Source organism: Rhinopithecus roxellana, chromosome 9, assembly GCF_007565055.1.
Source record: "Rhinopithecus roxellana isolate Shanxi Qingling chromosome 9, ASM756505v1, whole genome shotgun sequence".
NCBI lineage: Eukaryota > Metazoa > Chordata > Mammalia > Primates > Cercopithecidae > Rhinopithecus > Rhinopithecus roxellana.
Window position 1 is genome coordinate 88,119,033 of NC_044557.1, and position 21,347 is coordinate 88,140,379.

Sequence of the window (21,347 nt, forward strand, 5' to 3'; positions counted from 1 at the left end):
GTTGTTCCTTTCCATGTTTAGGGCTTCCTTCAGGGTCTCTTGTAAGGCAGGCCTGGTGGTGACAAAATCTCTAAGCATTTGCTTATCTGTAAAGGATTTTATTTCTCCTTCACTTATGAAACTTAGTTTGGCTGGATATGAAATTCTGGGTTGAAAATTCTTTTCTTTAAGAACGTTGAATATTGGCCCCCACTCTCTTCTGGCTTGTAGAGTTTCTGCCGAGAGATCTGCTGTTAGTCTGATGGGCTTCCCTTTGTGGGTGACCCGACCTTTCTCTCTGGCTGCCCTTAAGATTTTTTCCTTCATTTCAACTTTGGTGAATCTGGCAATTATGTGTCTTGGAGTTGCTCTTCTCGAGGAGTATCTTTGTGGCGTTCTCTGTATTTCCTGAATTTGAATGTTGGCCTGCCCTACTAGGTTGGGGAAGTTCTCCTGGATGATATCCTGAAGAGTGTTTTCCAACTTGGTTCCATTTTCCCCCTCACTTTCAGGCACCCCAATCAGACGTAGATTTGGTCTTTTTACGTAATCCCATACTTCTTGCAGGCTTTGCTCATTTCTTTTTCTTCTTTTTTCTTTTGGTTTCTCTTCTCGCTTCATTTCATTCATTTGATCTTCAATCGCTGATACTCTTTCTTCCAGTTGATCGAGTCGGTTACTGAAGCTTGTGCATTTGTCACGTATTTCTCGTGTCATGGTTTTCATCTCTGTCATTTCGTTTATGATCTTCTCTGCATTAATGAGTCTAGCTGTCAATTCTTCCACTCTTTTTTCAAGGTTTTTAGTTTCTTTGCGCTGGGTACGTAATTCCTCCTTTAGCTCTGATAAGTTTGATGGACTGAAGCCTTCTTCTCTCCTCTCGTCCAAGTCATTCTCTGACCAGCTTTGATCCGTTGCTGGTGATGGGCTGCGCTCCTTTGCAGGGGGAGATGCGCTCTTATTTTTTGAATTTCCAGCTTTTCTGCCCTGCTTCTTCCCCATCTTTGTGGTTTTATCTGTCTCTGGTCTTTGATGGTGGTGACGAACTGATGGGGTTTTGGTATAGGTGTCCTTCCTGTTTGATAGTTTTCCTTCTGACAGTCAGAAGGACTCTCTGTTGGTCTGTTGGAGATTGCTTGAGGTCCACTCCAGACCCTGTTTGCCTGGGTATCAGCAGCAGAGGTTGCCGAAGATAGAATATTGCTGAACAGCGAGTGTACCTGTCTGATTCTTCCTTTGGAAGTGTCCTCTCAGGGGTGTACTCCACCCTGTGAGGTGTGGGGTGTCAGACTGCCCCTGGTGGGGGATTTCTCCCAGCTAGGCTACTCAGGGGTCAGGGACACACCTGAGCAGGCAGTCTGTCCGTTCTCAGATCTCAACCTCTGCGTTGGGAGATCCGCGGCTCTCCCCAAAGCTGTCAGACAGAGTCGTTCGCGTCTGCACCGGCTCCCGCTACTTCCCCTGTTGGTCTTCAGCTGTGCGCTGTCCCCAGAGGTGGAGACTACAGAGACAGGCAGGCTTCCTTGAGCTGCTGTGAGCTCCACCCAGTTCGAGCTTCCCAGCGGCTTTGTTTACCTACTTAAGCCTCAGCAATGGCGGGCGCCCCTCCCCCAGCCTCGCTGCTGCCTTGCGGATAGATCGCGGCAGACTGCTGTGTTAGCAGTGAGGGAGGCTTCGTGGGCGTGGGACCCTCCCGGCCAGGTGTGGGATATATTCTCCTGGAATGCCTGTATGCTTACAGCGCAGTATTGGGGTGGGAGTTACCCGATTTTCCAGGTGTTGTGTGTCTCAGTTCCCCTGGCTAGGAAAACGGATCCCCTTCCCCCTTGCGCTTCCAGGTGAGGCGATGCCTCGCCCTGCTTCAGCTCTCGCTGGTCAAGCTGCAGCAGCTGACCAGCACCGATTGTCCGGCACTCCCTAGTGAGATGACCCCAGTACCTCAGTTGAAAATGCAGAAATCACCGGTCTTCTGTGTCGCTCGCGCTGGGAGTTGGAGACTGGAGTTGTTCCTATTCGGCCATCTTGCTCCGCCCCCAAAATCCCCTTTAATCTTTCTATAGCCCCTGAGATTTCACCATTACCAAAGCACTTGTCCAAAGTCACCTGGTAAGTGGTGGGAGGAATTGGTGCTCACACGCAGCAGGCCTTCTGCCTCCAGAGTCCCAACCAGGTCACCGGACAGGGGCTGCTGCTGCACTGCGGTTGTGAGAGCAGGCAGGAACCACTGCCTGTTTTCTCCTTATACGTCACATGATGGTGCGTGGTGGCTAGTGGGTGGTAGTGATGGGGAGTCCTGTATTGCAAAGATTATGCACATCAGAGCCAGAGAGATGTGGCTTTGAATTCTCTACCTACTCACTGTGTGACTTTAGGCAAGTTGCTTAATCTTCGTGAACCTTGATGTTCTTATCTGTAATACGGGGATAAAAATCAATCTGTTTTCACTGATGCAACCACCCAGTGGGTTCACTTTACCCACTGCCTAGACAGAGCTCCATTATCAAGACAGGGGAATAGCAATAGAGAAAGAGTAATTCACACAGAGCCAGCTATACAGAAGACCTGAGTTTTATTATTGTTCAAATCAGTCTCCCCAGGCATTTGGGGATCTGAGTTTTTAAGAATAATTTGCTGAGTAGGGGGCCAGTGAGTCAGGAGTGCTGATTGGTTGGGTTGGGGATGAGTCCAACTGTCCTCTTGCACTGAGTCAGTTCCTGGGTGGGGACCACAAGACCAGATGAGCAAGTTTATCAATCTGGGTGATGCCAACTGATCCATCAAGTGCAGGGTCTGCAAAATATCTTAGGTTTTACAATAGTGATATTATTCCATAGAAGCAATTTGAGGAGGGTCAGAATCTTGTAGCCTCCAGCTGCATGACTCCTAAACCATAATTTCTAAGATTTTGGCTTGTTTGTTAGTCTTACAAAGGCAGTCTAGTTCACCAGGCAAGAAGGGGGTTTGTTTTGGGAAAGGGCTGCTATCTTTGTTTCAAACTATAAACTAAGTTCCTCCCAAAGTTCATTTGGCCTATGCCCAGGAATGAACAAGGACAGCTTAGAGGTTAGAATCAAGAAGGAAGTGGTTATTTCAGGTCTCTTTCACCATCTCAGTTACAATTTTGCAATGGTGGTTTCATTGATGTCTTTTTCTCGTAGCCGATAAGCCTGGTACACTGGCTGATTGCCTGGCTACATTGCGTGAATTTTCTCATGCAATTGATAAAATAATTCTATAAGATAAGCCATCACATTCTTTTCAGTGGATGAAGAAACATGGCTGACTCACACACTGACCAGAGTCACAGTGCTGGCAGAACAGGGTTAGTCCCTGTTCTGGTCCCTGCGATGCTGAGCTGGTCCCTGCGATGCTGAGCCCTCCCCAGTGTGATGCAAGCCTAGGAGGCAGCATCGGTGCAGGGAATAGAGATGGTGTCCATGAGGTCTGGCCCTGTGCAGTAAATGCAGAAAATGGAAACCATCAGGTCTAGTGCAAGTATTTATCAAATGATGGGAGCTTTGGCTTGTCATTTTTTGTGGTCATAAAGTAGAGTTTGGTGATACTCATGCCTTTGGCAGGGAATATGGTTAAATGTCCAGGTTCCTTTTGTCTTCATGGCAAAAAGGATCAACGTTTTCCTGGGAACAACTGCCATTCGTCTTTTGACCCATGAGGGGTTTTCATTTCACAGACATTTCCCCAAGCTCCAGTGCTTCTCAGATCCAGTGCTCTTCAGGTCTCAGCCATGGGGACTCAGTGGTGACCCCTTGCTCATGCAGCACATAGCCTAGGGAGGTGATCTTTTCACTCTGGAACTTATACTGCTTAGAAGGGCTCCTGGCACCTAGAAGCTCTGAATAAATGCTAGAATTAGTGGATGAACGGTAGCAAACTTGAGGAAGTGACTGACCCTGGAGCCACTAATGTCATACCCCTGAGGCTATTGGCCTATCTGCAAAAGGAGCTTGTACTCAGTATGTTCATTTACTGATCCAATGGACCTGTGTGTGCTGTTGTCCTGTGTCATGCATCACCTCAAAAGTAGTGGATAAAGGCTTCTGCCCAGACTGCAGGGCACAGTCCTGAATCAGCCAGCTGGCTGTCCATCACTGGGCAGGCCATAGGAGAATGAAGTGGGGTCACAGGTACACAGTGCTCAGAACAGAGCTTGGGGCAAAATGCCGCCACCAGTGTCACTGCTGTCCTTGTCATTGTTCATCCTATTCCATGGGCCTGGTGTTGACGAAAAGAGTCAAACTCCATAAAATATTTGAGAAGATTTATTATGAGCCAAATATGAGTGACCATGGCTCATGACACAGCCCCAGAAGATCCTGAGAACATGTGCCCAGGGTGGTCAGGCTTTAGCTTGGTTTTATGCATTTTAAGGACACATAAGACATCAGTCAATACATGTAAGATCTGCATTGGTTTGGTCCAAAAAGGTGGGGCAACTGAAGGCTGGGGGCAGCGAGGCTTCCAGATCATAGGTAGATTCAAAGATTTTCTGATTGGCAATTGGTTGAAAGAGGTTATCTAAAAACCTGGAATCAATACAAGGGAGTCTGGGTTAAGATAAGGGTTTGATGAGACCAAGTTCTTATTATGCAGATGAAGGCCTTTGGATAGCAGGCTTCAGAGAGAATAGATGGTAAATGTTTCTTATCAGACTTAAAACAGTTAACACTTTTTCACTTTTTTGCATGAGGTGACTGCTTTCTGCCAATGAGGGCAGTCAGTGTGACAGCCCTTTGCATCCACACCTGTGGTACGTGAGCTCTTGTTTGGCATCCAGGAAAACTCAGGTTGAAGTGATTGAAGGGGTGGTGAATGAATTGAAGGGTGGTGAATGCAGAGGCTTGTATTGCTGATGAAAGTGGCTCTCAGTGGGAAGGGGAGCTGGAAAGGGTGTGGAGCGGGAAGATAATCTTCCCTCAGAGTTTGGCAATCCCCAGCCAGATGCCACTATGGAGCAACGCTGTCAAGCCATCCTTCTGAAGTCAAGCTGCTTCTCTCCAGCGTGCAACTGTAGTCTCTGGGGAGGCATCCAGCTGTTTCTCCTCTTCTCCTCTGTTGGCATAGCCTGTGGTTTTTATGGGCACAGGATGGGGGGTGGGACTGGCATGGATGTTTTGAAAAGGCAACATTTGAGCAGGAAAATAGAAATGAATGTTCTTACTTTGGGTCACAGTTCCAGGCCTGAGGGTGGGGCCCTTGCCAGGACCTTCCCTCTTCTGTCCAGAATTTTCCTGTCTTCTGTCCCTATCAGTATGTGGTAGAGGGATCCCAGGTTGATGTGTCACTAATTCTACCCAGGACAAGGCTGACTCCAGTGGACTTGAGAGAGGAGGCTAAGTTGGAGCCAAGCCTGGAGAGAATACGGAGCCTCTTTTCTGTTTGCACTAAGGAAGTAGATGGAACCTGGAAGCAGCAAGGCATGAGGTGCAAGGCTGTGCTTGTGAACAGTGGGCAGGGCTGCAGGAAGGCAGAGGGCATGGGGTGACTGAGGTTCTGTGGAGAGATCCCAAGCTAATAGTGAACAGGCCTGTGTGCCCCAGGCACCATGGAGCTGAAACACATTCCCGTCACAGAGAGCCATGAGGAAGGAGTCTGACAAGTTGTGTAGAGAAAGGAACTACTAGGATTTGTCTGTATCCACAGACACTTTGACACCAAATGCATGGCAGTTTTCCTCACACCAACAACCTTGCCAGCTCTCTGACATAAGCTAGATGTCTAGTGATCCAATTCAAACTCAATCCTGTCTACCTGGGTTCAGCATCAGATCCCACAGGTTAGGGGTGCAGCCCCACAAGACAGGCCTCATTTGAGGTACAAGTTGTGAGTCCTGGGCCTGCAGTACTTCTGACCAATCAGCTTTACATCAGGGGTTCCCATGATGCCCCCCTCTAGGTTAATAACTTGTTGAATGACTCAGAGAACTCAGGAAGCACTTTTCTTACTGTACCTGTTCTATGATAAAGAATATTGCAAAGAGTGCAGATGCACAGCCAGATGAAGAGTTTCATGGGGTGAGGTTTGCAAGGAACCCAAGTGCAGGGACCTCTCACCTGTAGAGTTCCTCCTAGCAGTTGAAGGCGTCCTCACCTGTACACCATCCTCCTGGCAGGTGAAGGTGTCCTCTCCTGTACACCATCCTCCTGGCAGGTGAAGGCGTCCTCACCTATACCCCATCCTCCTAGCAGGTGAAGGTGTTCACTAACCTAGAACCTCTCTAAGACCTGTCCCTTAAAGGTTTTCATGGAGGTTCCCTGACATTAGACACTATTGATTAAATCATTGGCCATTGTTGATTAGCTCAGTCCCCAGCCCCTCTCCTTTCTCCAGAGGTCAAGGGCAGGGCTCAAACTCCCAACTCTCCAATCATGGATTGGTCTTTCTGGCAAACAGCCTCTACCCTAAAGCTATCTAAAGGTCTGTCAAGAGTCACCTCATGAGTACAGGCTCAATTAGCATATGTTCGAAAGGAATTTATGAATAACAAAATATGTTCCTGTGGCTTCAGAAATGTCAAGGGTTTTATTAATAGAAGCTCTGTGACAGAAACTGTGGAGAGAGATATATATGTATGTGTATTTATGTGGGCTGTAGGCTTTTGGCCCCCTAAAGACCCAATTTCCCAGTGAGTTACAGAAACTTACACACCACCTTAAGGTTACAGAAAGATGGAGGCTTAGATTCTGGCAAAGCAGGTTATGGGAGGGAGAGAAGAGGCTTGGCTAGCCAAGGTGGCCTTGTTGTGTAGATGAAGTCTCCCTCACAGAGAATAGGTGGTACGTGTTCCTTTTCAGACTTTTAAAGGTGTGGAACTCTCCATCCCTCCTGGATCTTGGGAAAGGCATGGAAAAGGGATGGGACCTGGCTTCATTAATGGAGATTCTCTGCAGATACGAATTTTCCCCACTTAAGGCAGTTTTGTTAGGTCGCTTCTGCCTGGTGGCCAAGCAGCAGCTTTTTCAAAATATGTCAAAGAAATATGTTTGGAGATAAGAAATTTTAATTTTCTTCTATCACAATACCATACAAGGAAAGGCAGTGAATCTTGAGGCAGAAAATGGTGATTAAGGTTAATTGCAGTCGCTACAACAGTGACAATACCAACACACCCGGCCTAGGGAATGCTGGCTCCCTACCTGTGGTTCACCAGGCTCTATCTTTGCTGCAGCCCTGGGAGTACAAGGAGGGAGGTACTCAAGTATCCACAATCATTTTGCTTTAAGTGGACACAGAGAAATGTGGCTTCCTTAAAGTCCACGAATCACTAAGGGATGGGCCCAGGGCCTGAACGCAAGGCCACCTGCATTCCATTGCAATGTTATCTTGTCTGTTTCCCACAGTGGTTCTGGTGGGAGATTCAGGGCTTAGGATGCAGGCTGCCAGTGACTTGATCAAGTATATTTTATGAGAGATCAACTGGTTGCCTTCCTTTTCTAGGGCGGTGCCCCAGGCTGCAGGGCTGCCAGCTCTTGGTTTTGAGTGACTGTGTTGCCACAGGCTTTATTTTATACAAAGCAACTAAATTAGCCAACCACTGCAGGGATGTGGCTGCATGAAGAGGGTAGAAAGGGTGAATGGGTGTGTGTTTCTGCCTACTCCTTGGTTTGCTAAAGATCTGGCCTGGCTGTTGGAGTGGAAGAAACAGCACCCGCTTCCCAAAAATCCCTGAAGAGCAAGCTGAGTCAGCAGCACTGTTTAGAGGTAGAACATCGCCACCTCCTGGTCTCCCCCATTCCTGCCAGTGGTGGAGTTGGGAAGGCTGAGAAGTGTTTTGGGTGATTTAAAGCAATTTGAAGACACAGAGTTCTGCAGTAATGGAGTGATGTGGATGAATCTTTACTCCATGCGATTCTTATAAACGTTTACTTAGCATCTACTGTGTGCTGACCACTCGATTATTCATTGGATATACAAAGGTGGAAGATACCAGCCAGGACTTTCTTGCAGCTCAGTGAGAGATAGTGTTCACAGATAAGGTGGACACTGCTGATGTGATCAGTACGGGAACCAGGGAGCGAGAGGTGAGGGGCTGTGGGAGCAAGGAGGAGCGGGCACCTTATCTTGCCTGGGGAGGCAGGGATGGAGCCTGGGACATTGCCCTGAAAGAGTGGGAGGGTGTTAGACACCAGTCAGGGAAGGACCCTCAAGGCAGAGGGAACAGCCATGCAAAGCCCAGGGTAAGGGCCCACCACCCTGAAGCAGCGTGGGCACTTGGGGCCCACCTAGGTGGAGCTCAGGTGAGGATGCAAGGCAGGCTGGAGAGGATGCAGGATGCAGGGAGTTGGAGCAGTTACTGAGGACCCCTGCTGTGAAGCCTGATTAGGAAGCGGGGTGTACTCCCCGCAGAGGACCTGCAGGTTCTAATGAAACTCAGACATGTGCTTTGGTACAAACAAGTTTAACACATGCTGAGTATCAACTGGAGAGCAGTGTTGCTGTTGTGGTTTAATTTTCTATAACACAGCAATGTAGAGTTTTCTATAACACCAGAGAATTCCCTGGTTGCCCCCCAGTAAACTTCTGGGAGATCCCAAATTGTCATGTACTCTTTCCCAGAGCTGTACCCTCCTAGCAGGAGCCGTTAATGATAAGTACAGTTACAAAGCATCCGTGAGCAGCTTCTGACTGTGGGCAGCCTGTTTTGTTGGTTTTCGGGAGTGGCGGAGATTGTGTCTTTGGGGTTTGTTTGCTTTGACCAGTCCTCTTGTCAGAGGGTTTTTAAAGGCATTGTTTCATTTAACATCCTTTTGAAGTCAGGGATTCTAGAGGACACTCAGGTCCCGTGAGGCCCAGTGACTTCTCAAGGTTCTGCGGTGAAGGAGCTGACCTCAAATTCAAGGGGGTAAAGAGCGTAAGAGGCCCTCTGGCACACCATCGACCTTCCAACAGGGAGTGAAAGAAAGCTGTTCCTTGAGACTGAGCACCTAGTCTGCACTGGTCCCATTGGTTAGTATGTTACACGTGTGCTCAGTGGGTCCTCAGTTTGATGCCGTGATGCAGGTTTTATTAGGTCTGATTCCTAGTGGGGACACTAAAGCTTTGGGGACTGGCTGTCCGCTGTGGTCACTGTTCCCTCTCCCTGTCCCGCAGGTCAGGGAATTCCTGGTGCTGTGATTTCACAGCACTAACTCTAGAGAGCGACTCTGAGCTTATTGAGAGCCTGCCCAGGGCAGCCGGGAACACTAAGCTCAGCTGGAGGCAGCTGGTTTGAGAAAAAACAATTTCTCTCTCCGATTTTAGGACGTCTCACACTTTAATGTGCACGTGAATTACCTGGGGATCTTGTTAAAATGTGCTTTCTGATTCTTTTGAGCTGAGGTGGGGCAAGAGATTCTGCAATTCCAACTAGTTCCCTGGAGATGATGGTGCAGCTGGGATATCGTGTACCATGGTTTGAATAGTGAGTGTCTGAACTCTAAAACTTCACTGGGGGTCGCCCTTTAGGTGGACATCCAGCAGGCACATAGCCGTCTCCTGGTCCCCCTCTGCCATACCATGAAGCTGGGCACAGGGTTCAACTCTTCTGCCCGGCCTTTTCTGCAGCAGTACACACAGTGCATCTCTCTGGAGGTTCCAGGGGCCTTGGCAGCAATACCCAGCCTGCCTTCCTATGGCCCGTCCTATGGAATGGGAGAGTCTCTGGCCCCAGTGAGACCTCACCACATGTCAGGATCACCCTTCACAGGGACTGCCTCTGTAACCACAAGGCACCGCATAGTGGAGACCTTGTCTGAGCCATCTTTTGCTTTGCACAGCCTTCCATACAGAGTGTGCTGCAGGAAGCACGGAAACCAACATAGGGACAACTCTCACTGTCCTGGTTAAAAGCTCCTGGTAGTTCCTGTTCACCTGCAGGATGAAGGCCTGATTGCTTAGGATGGGAGTCAAAGCCATGGGCATGTGATACTCCTCTCATCGGTCCCTGAGGTGCCCCAGCTCTCCTGCACACCTCGTATTTCAGACCTCCAGGGGGCAAAACTAGGGTCCTTACCCCAGTGTCTTTCTGCCAGCTATGGCCTCTGCCTGGACTATCCCATCTCACCTTGTTTTTATTCCTGACACAATCCCCATCGGCCTGCAAAGCCCAAACCAAAGGCTGCCTTCTCGGGAAACCGTCTGAGATCCTGGGATCTGAGAGCTCCTGGTGAGCTCCTGTGTTTCATGGTGCCGTGCTCCATCCCAGCCATGGCTCACTTTAGTTTAATGATTTGTGTTACTTTGTTCCTGCTCCATGAAGCCATGAACTCCTGCAAATGAGGGATGGAGTTCTATTTATATTTGAAGCCTGTTACGAAAACATACTAAGTGTGGTAAATATTTGCTGAAGCAAAAATGCAAAACAAGTCTCCAAATAGCACCAGGTAGAGAATAGATCCTGAAGTAATTATCAAACTGAACTCAACAAGATGTTGGATTTCATTTTTCATCGATAAAAGTCTCCCGGAACAACTTGAATTTTCTTTCATCCACATCACCCTTGGTCCAAAGTCATGTAAGTGGAGGCACATGCAGAACTATTGCTATGTTATTGTTATGAGAATCCTTGAACATCTGAAAGAAAAATAAATTCTCAATGAAGGGGGTATTAAGTGAATCCCATGCCAGAAGTCTCCAGGTGTATCCTGTGAGTTTAAAGAGTTTCATGCATGCGAAGTTTGCAGGAGATTTCTCCTGTCGTCTGCAAATGTGTATTGAAGTGAGTTGAGCAGACATGTGAGCATGCTGTTGTAATACAGGCAGTGGGACAGGAGCCAGCATGCAGGTCTACACAGCATGGAGAGGGGTTAATGAGAGGCTGCATTGCATGACAACTAAACAGAGCTTTGGCACTGGACTTCCTGGGTCCAGACATTGCCTCCCACTTACTATCTGTAGTCTTGGGCATGTGGCTCAACCTTCGAGTGCCTCAGTTACTCCATCCATAAATTAAGATTGATAATATTAGATTTATGGGTAGGATTACTATAAGGATTAAGTAATTGAGTAGATTAAAATTTCTGTAAAGCTTCTGGTGCACAGTGCCTTGTAACTTTCAATTGTCAGTGTTGCCATTGTTATTCTCAGACCCCCCATCTTGTATACGTAGGAGAGGGCGCCTGGATGGATGGCACTGAACTGAGATCTGAAACAGGAGTGGACACCGCAGGTGTGTGTATGCCTGAGTGTCTATGCACACAAGGTGTTGGGGAGGGATTCTGGATTAAGATGAGGACATGCACGAAGGCAGTGGTTGTGACCAAGAAGGGGTTTGCAACCCTGGCTGCCCATAACAATCACCTGTGAAAAATTTACAAAGGTTTAATGTTTGGGCCACACCCTCAGAGCATCTGAGACGGACCCAGATATTTGTGGACTTATAGCCTCCTAGTGATTCTGATGGGCAATCATAATTGAGGACCAGCGAGAGAGCAGTTCATGGAATGTGAAGCAGGCTTCTCTTGACTTATTGTCTATTCACCTTGAAGATGTAATGTAAGTATCACCTCCTCCAGGAAGCTTTCCATGACCCTTCTACAGTACTCAGTATATATCTCTTGCACAGTACTTTACAGGTATATTATAATTATCTAATTAAATAACTATAACGCGACCATATGCTTGTCCCTGGACTGTATGCATTTATGTTTGGCTCCCCAGAGCTTGGCATACCCCTGGGACAGAACTGGCACTCAGTTGGCAGAGCAAGGGAGTGAGGAAGTGAACAAAGGTGCTTGGTTAGCACCCAGGTGACGAGGGTGAACGTGTGGCAGACGTGGATGGCAGGGCCTTTTTTCAGGGAGTTTCAGCTATGACAGCTCTGGGCTGCAGCTGCCTCCTTGTTAGTGTAAAGGGCATCCTCGGTCTCTGGAACAAACCCTTCCAAGCCCGCCATCTGTGACTGCACAGGCTCGGGCATCTGTGGAGAAGAAAAGTCCTCTTGTGGCTTAATTAGACGCTTCTTTAACCTTATCTAAAGCCATTTCTATAATCAACTTGAGGAAACATAATCCTCCCAAAGACACATTTAATGAATAGCTTTTCTTTTTTCTCTTTTCCACTCTGGTGGCAGAGCTCAGGATTCATGCTGTGTTTGCCGGTGCCACTGTGGTGGTGGCGTGGTGGTGGTGCTGTGAGATAGGGCACAAGGAGCCTGGGAGAGGCAGTCTGAGTTCCGGAGGTCTGGGACACCTCCCACGGACACTGAGACACCTATTCATTTTGTAAAGAGTCACTGACCCCCACTCTCTGTCAGCTGTTGTGCTAGGGGCTGGGAATACTCAGCAGGCTAAAGCTCAAAATTCAGGCAAACGGCAAACAGGGACGTAGGAAGTGAAGCCAGCACCAGCAACTTGTGGGTGGAGGTGCTATGAGAGGTGCCTGTGCAGGTCAAGTCGGCGTCAAGAAGGATCTTAGACTTACACGCGGAGCATTGGAGAAGGTTCAGAAGAGTCGTCAGAAGCAATATGGACTGTGTATGGACTCTCTGAATTTAAAATAAAAGTTGAAATTATGTAGAAAAAAAAAAAAGGAGACACAGAATTGGTTTCTGAAATGGTTACCTGGTAGAGGACAGACAAGGCCAAAGTGATGAAGAGAAGAAGAAAGGAAACTGGAAGGTGACGGGGGAAGGTGGGCAGGGAGACCAGCAGCCCGAACAAGGGCCTGGGGTTGGAGAGGGTCAGGTGTGTGTACAGCCCACTGCCAGCAGGTTAGTGTGGCTGGGAACGGGAGTGCATTGGGCTAGGACAGGAGGTGGGCAGAGGTGAGGTGGGGGGCATTTTCAAGGACAGTTGTGCCACATGCTGATGCAGAAAGTTGGGTCTTATTATGAGAGGCACTGGTTCAATAATCTGTACAGAAGTCACTTACAGTTCAACCAAAAGCCTCACTGTCTAGCTAGGAGGTTTTGTAATGACTGACCCTGCCCGCCATATTCACCATTCAACTTTTACTTTTCTTCTTTATTTTTTTGAGACAGAGTCACTCTGTCGTCAGGCTGGAGTGTAGTGGCATGATCTCGGCTCATACAACCTCTGCATCCCAGGTTCAAGCAATTCTCCTGCCTCAGTCTCCAGATTAGCTGTGACTATAGGTGCCACCACCCCTGGCTAATTTTTTTGTATTTTTAGTAGAGACAGAGTTTCACCATGTCAGCCAGGATGGTCTCCATCTCTTGGCCTCATGATCTGTTCGCCTCAGCCTCCCGAAGTTCTGGGATTACAGGTGGTGAGCCAGGATGGTCTTGATCTCTTGGCCTCAGGATCTGTCCACCTCAGCCTCCCAAAGTGCTGGGATTACAGGTGTGAGCCACCGTGCCCGGCCCTAATTTTTACTTAACGCTTTTGACCATGATGTATGAGAATGGGCCAAGAGTGGCCATTCCCTGTTTGATCCCTGCCTGCCCCAGAGCCAGTGCTGGAAATAAAGCTTTCATCAGAAGAAAATGCAGGCCATTCCCTCATTTTGGGGTTTCATAGCTTGTGTCATCATCACAGACTTATCTTACCTTTTGGAGGAAGTAGCTCAGAGATGATGCTGTCGCTAAATGATGTTCCATATCTGGAAGCAAGTCATCCACGATAAAGCAAAAATATGCAACATTTAGAGAAGCTTACTATGTGCCAAACTCCTCCTTCCCTCTTTTTCATACTCTTGGATGCCTCACTTTACCCAATCGGTCTCCATCTAGCACCGGTCTTCAGTCTAAAAACAGCCGAAGAAAATTCCAGCATTTCAAGCGAAGCATTAGACTTAGATCTCCTCATATATTGTTACATCCAAAAGCAGTAATTTGCTTTACATACTCACTTTACAGATGGGGAAACTGAGGCACAGGGCAAAGAAGGGAAAGGAAGGGGATTGGATGTGGCTGTGGCTGTGTGTCCCTGGTCTATTGTGCATAGTAGAGAGCTCCGCAGCACTTTTAATTGTTAACTCACGTTCCTGTTTCCACCACTGAACGAGGCTCCCTACAGACAGAGACCCTCTCTTGTTCATCTCTGAGTTCTCTCTTATTCTAAACATGTGCCTGGGATTAAAGGCTTGAATAAGTAAGTGATGAAGCTTAGAGGTCAGTGACAGGCCTTGGCAAATGGCTCCCTGCCATCCTCAGAGATGTGACCTCTCTTCTCACCTCTCCAGAATTCAAGTTACTCCCCCAAAACATGGTTCTCCTGGTTCTAAACTGCAGCTATCTAAAGAGTTTCTGTCCAAAGAGCCTTCTCCCAAAGCCTCTAGGCCCTTTCTTGTCTAACTCCTCTAAGTTTTAGTTAATGTAACCAGGAATCCCCCATAAGAAACGTGGAGTCGGCCGGGCGTGGTGGCTCAAGCCTGTAATCCCAGCACTTTGGGAGGCCGAGACGGGCGGATCACGAGGTCAGGAGATCGATGCCATCCTGGCTAACACGGTGAAACCCCGTCTCTACTAAAAATACAAAAACTAGCCGGGCGAGGTGGCGGGTGCCTGTAGTCCCAGCTACTCGGGAGGCTGAGGCAGGAGAGTGGCGTAAACCCGGGAGGCGGAGCTTGTAGTGAGCTGAGATCTGGCCACTGCACTCCAGTCCGGGCGACAGAGCGAGACTCTGCCTCAAAAAAAAAAAAAAAAAAAAAAAAAAAAAAAAGAAAGAAAGAAACGTGGAGTGAAGCCAGGTGTGATGGCTCATGCCTGTAATCCCAACACTCTGAGGCAGGTGGATCGCTTGAGCCCAGGAGTTTGAGACCAGCCTGGGCAACATAGCGAGACCCCGTCTCTACAAAAAGTTGTCTGGGTGCAGTGGCATGCACCTGTAGTCCCAGCCAGAGGCTGAGATGGGAGGATTGCCAGAGCCCAGGAATTCGAGGCTGCAGTGAGCCATGATCACACTACTGCACTCCAGCCTGGGTGACAGAGTGAGACCCTGTCACTAAAAGAAAAACAAAAACAAATGTGGAGTAATGTGAGGAGGATGGTGGAGAAAAGCTATGGAGCATTGATCGTGCGTGAATTGCCTCAGTTCTCAGCTGCTGTGAGGTTATAGAGATGCTCTCTTCTCTCAGGAGGTGTTTTAAACACTTACTATCTGAAGGTGACATGGTGATGTGGCTTCATAGTCATAGATCTCTTCCATTGAATCCCTGCTCTGTGCGAGGGTGGACATTCTTTTCCTGACTCTCATTTCACTTTCTGTAACTGGATGGCCACAGTAACTCTACCAAAGGGTAGCTGGTATCCTCTGGATTAGATGGGGAGCACCATCAAATGTCGAGTGTTCAATGTTCCACATAGGAGATAGTGACGATCGGAAGTTATAACTGCTGTGAAGTACTGCATCCAAAATTTGATGGGATACAGAGTAGAGTCCAGTATATGGATCTGGGGTACCTTGAGGAGTTTGGGGAGAATGTGAGTAAAAGCTTTCCAGCTGATGGCAATTGTGAAGATGTCATAAAGCAAGTGTTGCTGGCTCTGGGCATTGAAAAGTAGGATGAATTGAGCTTTGTGGTGATGGGATTAGAAGATCTGATAGAAAAGTTGAAAGGGGATATCCAGGATAAATGAAGAGAGACAGAAAATATTAAAGTTGCAAGATGTTTATAGAAATCTAAGAGTAAGCTGTACTCAGAACATACATGAAAGCAAAATGAAATGGAAAAGATATGCTGGGACTAGGTAGTGGACAATCTTGCCTGCCAGACTAAGGGCTTTGGATGTTTTTCTGTAGACAGGAACTACCTCAATAATTTATTGTTGCCATTGCTGTTTTAGCTTCCAGATCAAACGTGATAACACGATCCTGTAGTATTATGAGGTGTAGTATAATACTACAGATGTATAGAGAAAGGAGAGTGATTTATTGAAAACAGAAAAGTCAGTAAAGACTTCAGGAAGAAGACTGCTCCTGACTTCATGGAGTCAGGAGCCTTGACTACCACCTGTTTTGCCTCTCCAGATGTTGAACAATCCAGAGAAGATCGCTGAGCAGATAAGCAAGGATCTGGCCTGGCTCACGTCCCACATGATGGCTCTGTGGACCCAGTTCCTGGACACAGTCACTCTGCACTCCCAAGTGACCACTTATCTCACCCAGGAACACCACACCCTGAGGGTGAGTGGCCAACTGCTGTGCATTCTCTGATCATATGCATTTGATTTCTTTGGAGGAACCTTTATGAGAATTAGATCAGGCATTGAGATTGGCCTCTAGATCTTCGTTCGTGCTTTCCTGTCCCTACCATGATCATGCAGGGTGGCGTTGTGAACATGCTTAGCCTCTCAGGCCTTTGCTGTGTCATTCATAGAATACTTGTCTTGGCAATCTCAGAGGATGTCAGAGCCTATCACAAGAAATATTAGAAGTATTTTGGAAAAAGTGCTTTTTTTTTTTTTTTCCTGAGACAGAGTCTCGCGCTGTCACGCAGGCTAGAGTGCAGTGGTGTGATCTCGGCTCACTACAACCTCCACCTCCCTGGTTCAAGCAATTCCCCTGCCTCAGCCTCCCAAGTAGCTGAGATTACAGGCATGTGCCACCACGCCCGGCTAAGTTTTTTGTATTTTTAGTAGAGACGGGGTTTCGCCATGTTGGCTAGACTGGTCTCGAACTCCTGACCTCAGGCAATCTGCCCGCCTCGGCCTCCTGAAGTGCTGGGATTACAGGCACGAGCCACTGCACCCAGCTCAAAAAGTGCTTTTTAATGTAAGACATTGCTCTCTGTGTATTTCTCTGCCACCAGCTTAGGTGCATATGGGTAGGTGTTGATGTATAACTAAATATGTTGGTATTTAGACCAACATCTCGTTAGAACAAGATGACACAACATATGAAGATCAGAGTCCACAAGATGTTCAGAGAACATACATGACTGGGTTTGGGAAGTCTGTTTCATCTGCATTTATTTATGGACCCTGTTCACAGAGGTCTTATATTCTAGTAGAACAAATAAGACCTCAAGTTAAAATTAATAGCAAAAACAATGCAAGGACAGATTCATAGACTGCATTCACCTGTGTTCATTGACCAAGTGTGGATGAAGAGCTATGAAGGAGAGAGATCAGATTGGAGGAATGTGAAGACTGTTGTTTCAGGACCTTCAGGTCATGGGCATGGCTCTCCTCCTATTAGGAAATGCCATTCATCTCTCTGAGCCTCAATTAAAAAAAAAAGAAAGTGCTGGTAATACCTACCTAAAGAATTGAACTGTTTACGTTGTTTTATTCTGCAGGTCCGAAGGTTTTCTGAGGCCTTCTTTTACATGGAGCACCAAAAGCTTGCAGTCCTGACGTTTCAGGAGAATCTGTAAGTATCCATTGCATGCCCACTTCACCCCTAAAAGCAGCCACCCAAGACATGCAGTTCAAAGTTGCTCTTCACTTCCTCACTGGATGTGAAGGAGAGAAGTCTGCCCACCTCTGCACTTTCTGTCTGCATTTCCTCTGCAGGCAAAAGAGTCAGATTGCAGAGTGGGGAGCTGGCAGGTGGCAGAGAAGGTCACCAGCCAAAATTTTCTTTCATTGAGTGTCACGGTTTTGTAGACAGAATCAAGGCACCCTAGATCCCTGAAGACATCTGTGCTGAGTCCTCTGCAAAATGAATTAGAAGCAGGTGGTATGGCCACAAACTATGTCAGAAAAAAACACAGAATTCGCCTGAGACTCTGTGGTAGCTATGAAATGCATTTAGCATAAGAATTATGTCTGAACTACGTAATTAGGAGGGCTGATGAATTTCTAAGTTTGCCTTCTTCTAGAAAAAAACTGAAAAGTACTCAAGGAAGTGAGGGGGTTGATGGAGGATGAGGTCACTGTCTCATAGATTCCCGGGTGAGTGGGAACAGAGACTCCTCTAATAGGTTTTGTCCTCCGGTCCACGACCCAAGGGTTTCTTTTTGCTTCCAAATGATATGTTCACCTCAAAAATTCAATGTGGATGGAAAGATGTTTGAGATGCCACAGCAAAAATAGAAGGAGAAACACGTGAGATCCATCCATCACTCAAGACGGACGTGGAGACCTTTTCACCTTTCTCATTGGAATCCTATTTTCCTCCCTGCAATTCATTCTCTTTGGAAAGTACAGTGACATTCACGGCTTGTCTCATGGATTCTGCAAGTAAGGGGGTGGCACCAAGGAAAGCACAGCTGCGTGTTGAAATGACAAGTCTAGGAATTTCTGCTGTCGTTCACTCACTCATTAATTCTTGTATCCCAGTGGCCAGCGAGAACTGGGAGAATGTGTTTTCTAGAATTAAAATCAGAGAAGAGCTAATCTGACAAATATAAACAGAACTGTGAGGGTCACTGAGAAAAGTATTGCATATCAAGATCCCTGCAGGAAATCTTTCCAGAGTTACTGCAACAATAGGGAAGCCTTAGATTGTGGCACCATGGTTGCATTCTCAAGGAGTGTGAGCACAGACACAGGAGACAGACTCAGAGACAACTGCTCTCTCAGAAGAGCTTTAGAACACTGACCACCAGTACAAACTGCAGATGATCTAGCGCTCAGATTACATGGGATCAAGACCCAGTTCCTGCATTTATTAGCAACTGGTCCTTGAGAGAGTTATGTTTCTGTCCTTCTTGTTTTTTTCTCACCCCCATCCAGTCTCAGCTTCCTTATCCACACTGTGGGTAAGATAGCAATTGTGAGGACGTAACAGGCATGTCCATGCATATGGAACACATGGAGCTAGCCACATACTCTCCTCAGAGAGAGTTAGACGGTGACTGATGAAGTAAGCAAATGTGTATTGTCCATGGAGAAGTGGAAATACAACAGTAATATAGTAAAGGTGCTGTATACATGGGTCAGTCATCCTATTCAGGAAACAGGCAAGACATAAATTATGTAATTTCAAGTTTTTACAAGTGGAAGAAAAAAGCAAGATAAGAACCTAGAAAATAAAGAGAAATGGGGTATGCCTAGCAATCTCATAAGTGTTTAACCACCAGCTTTCAGAAGAGCAAAAATAGACAAAGGACGAACTGCCTTTTGTAGTGTTTGCTGATTTCTCCTGTGCAAATGTTTTCACAAGGGTCGCTTTCAAGCTACCAATGTGCTATCACTGAATATGGAATTGGGAAGAGATGTGCACAGTCAGCTCTTGCAAACCAGCGTCAATGGGTCCCAATGCAACACTGAGTAGAAGAGAAAGTCTGTTTTAGTCAACGTGATAAGAAAAGGTCTTTTTGAAGATGTGACATTTGAACGGTGTCTGGGGTTACAGCAAGCCATGCCATGACATGCGAGAATATTGTTTAGGCAGACAGAATAGTTGTCGTAAAGATTCTGATATGGGAACACAACATGTTTAAAGATCAGCAAGAAGGCAAGTGTAGCCAGAATACAGTGAGAAAGTAGGAGAGGGCAGGGAGGGAGGGCCAGAGGGCAGTAGGGACCAGTCCATGTGGGGCCTTGTTGGCCAGGAAAAGACTTTGGATCGTGTACTATGAACATTATGGTTAATGCTTTTGTTTTTCCTTTACCAGCAAATAAGTGTGGGTTTTGGCATTTCAGATCTTATACACATGATTTGAAATCTTGATTCTGTAACTTATAATGCTTGTGACATCAAACTAGGTACTGAATCTCTTATATCTAGTTTTTTCAGATGTAAAGGAAAGGGTCCTTCATTCAATAACTAGTGTATTTCGTGTTGACTGTGTTAGCTCCTCACTATTTTGAGTGCTGGATATTCAACAGCGAATACAACAGACAAATCCAGTATCTCATTGAGCTTATGTTTGGTGATGGAAGGCCTACAAGTACATAGATATGATACGCTAAGTGGAAGTAAGTGCTATGGGGAAACATGCATCGCTGTGAGAGGAACAGAGAGTCCTAGTTCATGAATTGTCACAGAAGGTCTGCTGGAGAAGGTGATGGTTGAGTGGAGATCTGAATCAGGTGAGAGATGGAGCTCTCCAAATCCCCAGGAGATTGTAATGCTTATCCTCTGAGTGGCGTTAGAGATTAGAGAATGTTGTAAGCATTCAGGGAATTGTAGACATTAACAGAAAACATAAATCATAGACAATGATAAGTGGGATACTACTCAGGAGAAAGTAAACTTTTTGCCAGGTCATCAAGAATAAGAAGAGCTATGAAACAGAGGGAGAATTTTATTTCAGACTGAGAAAATTGCTAGAGAAAATGTATGAAGTGCTGTGAAGAGAAGTGAGGCTTACCGTGAGATAGTGAAGAGGGGCTATGCAGGGCTGGCACCTGTGCGTGACTGTGGTTCTGCACACCTGCAGGTCAGAGCTGGAGAGAGGTAGTTGCCCCAGGGAGGTCATGCTGCTTACGCAAGGCAGCAGTGGACTCCCAAATCAGGATGGACATGGGGGAATGTAGATGGCACAGGTGAAACTCAGCTGTCAAGACCCATCTTGTTCAAGCTCAGATTAAATTGTGTTTCTCAAACGATGGGTCACAATCATTTAGTGGACAGTGAAATCAACTTAGTGTGTTTGGAACAGTGCTTCTTAAATGAAATAGGATAGGATAGGAGGGAGTAGGAAAGGACAGGGCAAGGCAAGGCAGAATAGATGGTTTGAGGAAGGAGTGTTTGCTGAAACTTTTCCTCAGTGTGTGTGCTTCTGGGAGTACGTGATAGCACTGGGTTGCCATGGAAATGAAGACCATCTTTTGCCATGGGTCATAATAAAAAGTGTTAACAAATCATCTAGAATTGACCAGCAGCAAGGGTGTGTTTTATTGTTCCTCTTCTCTGTTTTACCAATGTCTAGCTAGTGCTTTTCACACAGCAAGGAGGTGTTGGGTGAAAGTTTGCTGAGGAATGAATGTGGAAGTGGTGATGGAACCTATACTGATGTATTCATTTTCATAACAATAGTAATGAGATATCACTCTGACTTTTACATAATTGTAAGTTTTAACTTTTGAAAAGGAATTCATTCTAAGAGATGCTATGTCCATAGGGTTGACCACAATAGGCATTTTACCTGGTGCGAATAAATAGACATTTATTCATGGTGCTTAGTCTATTGAAACTAATCTGATCAGAAATGAGTGTTTCACATTCTTTGGCTCGTTTAATATTCACATGAAATCTATGAGGTAGGTACTATTATTCTCCCCACTTTAAAGAAGAAGAAACTGGGGAAACCTGGGATCAGAGAGGTTAAGTAACTTACCTTAGACCACACAGCCAGCAAGTGACACAAACGGGATGTGTTGGAGCCAGTGACCACACTCGTAACCTGCTTGCTTTGGCTTCTCTGTGCACTGTTGAGCCATCATCCTAAAGAACAAATGAGGAGGAATAAAGTGAAATGCAGATTTGTGAATCTCTAAAACAGAAGTGTCCTTATGCGTTCGCTCTGTATTCCTGGAGTCAGGATTGCTGTCTGACAGCATAAGTCCGGACTCAGGT

At 46.6% G+C, this 21,347-nt stretch overlaps 1 protein-coding gene across 4 annotated transcripts in view; it reads left to right on the forward strand.

Moving 5' to 3' along the window:
• FAM135B (family with sequence similarity 135 member B) overlaps positions 1 to 21,347 on the forward strand; it is a 366,985-nt gene that overhangs the window by 302,273 nt on the left and 43,365 nt on the right. For all 4 annotated transcript variants that reach the window (XM_030937787.1, XM_030937788.1, XM_010364503.1 and 1 more), the window contains 2 exons: positions 15,906 to 16,061; positions 17,176 to 17,249. In XM_030937787.1, coding sequence (XP_030793647.1) covers positions 15,906 to 16,061; positions 17,176 to 17,249 — 230 coding nt within the window. The remainder of the gene's footprint in view (positions 1 to 15,905; positions 16,062 to 17,175; positions 17,250 to 21,347) is intronic.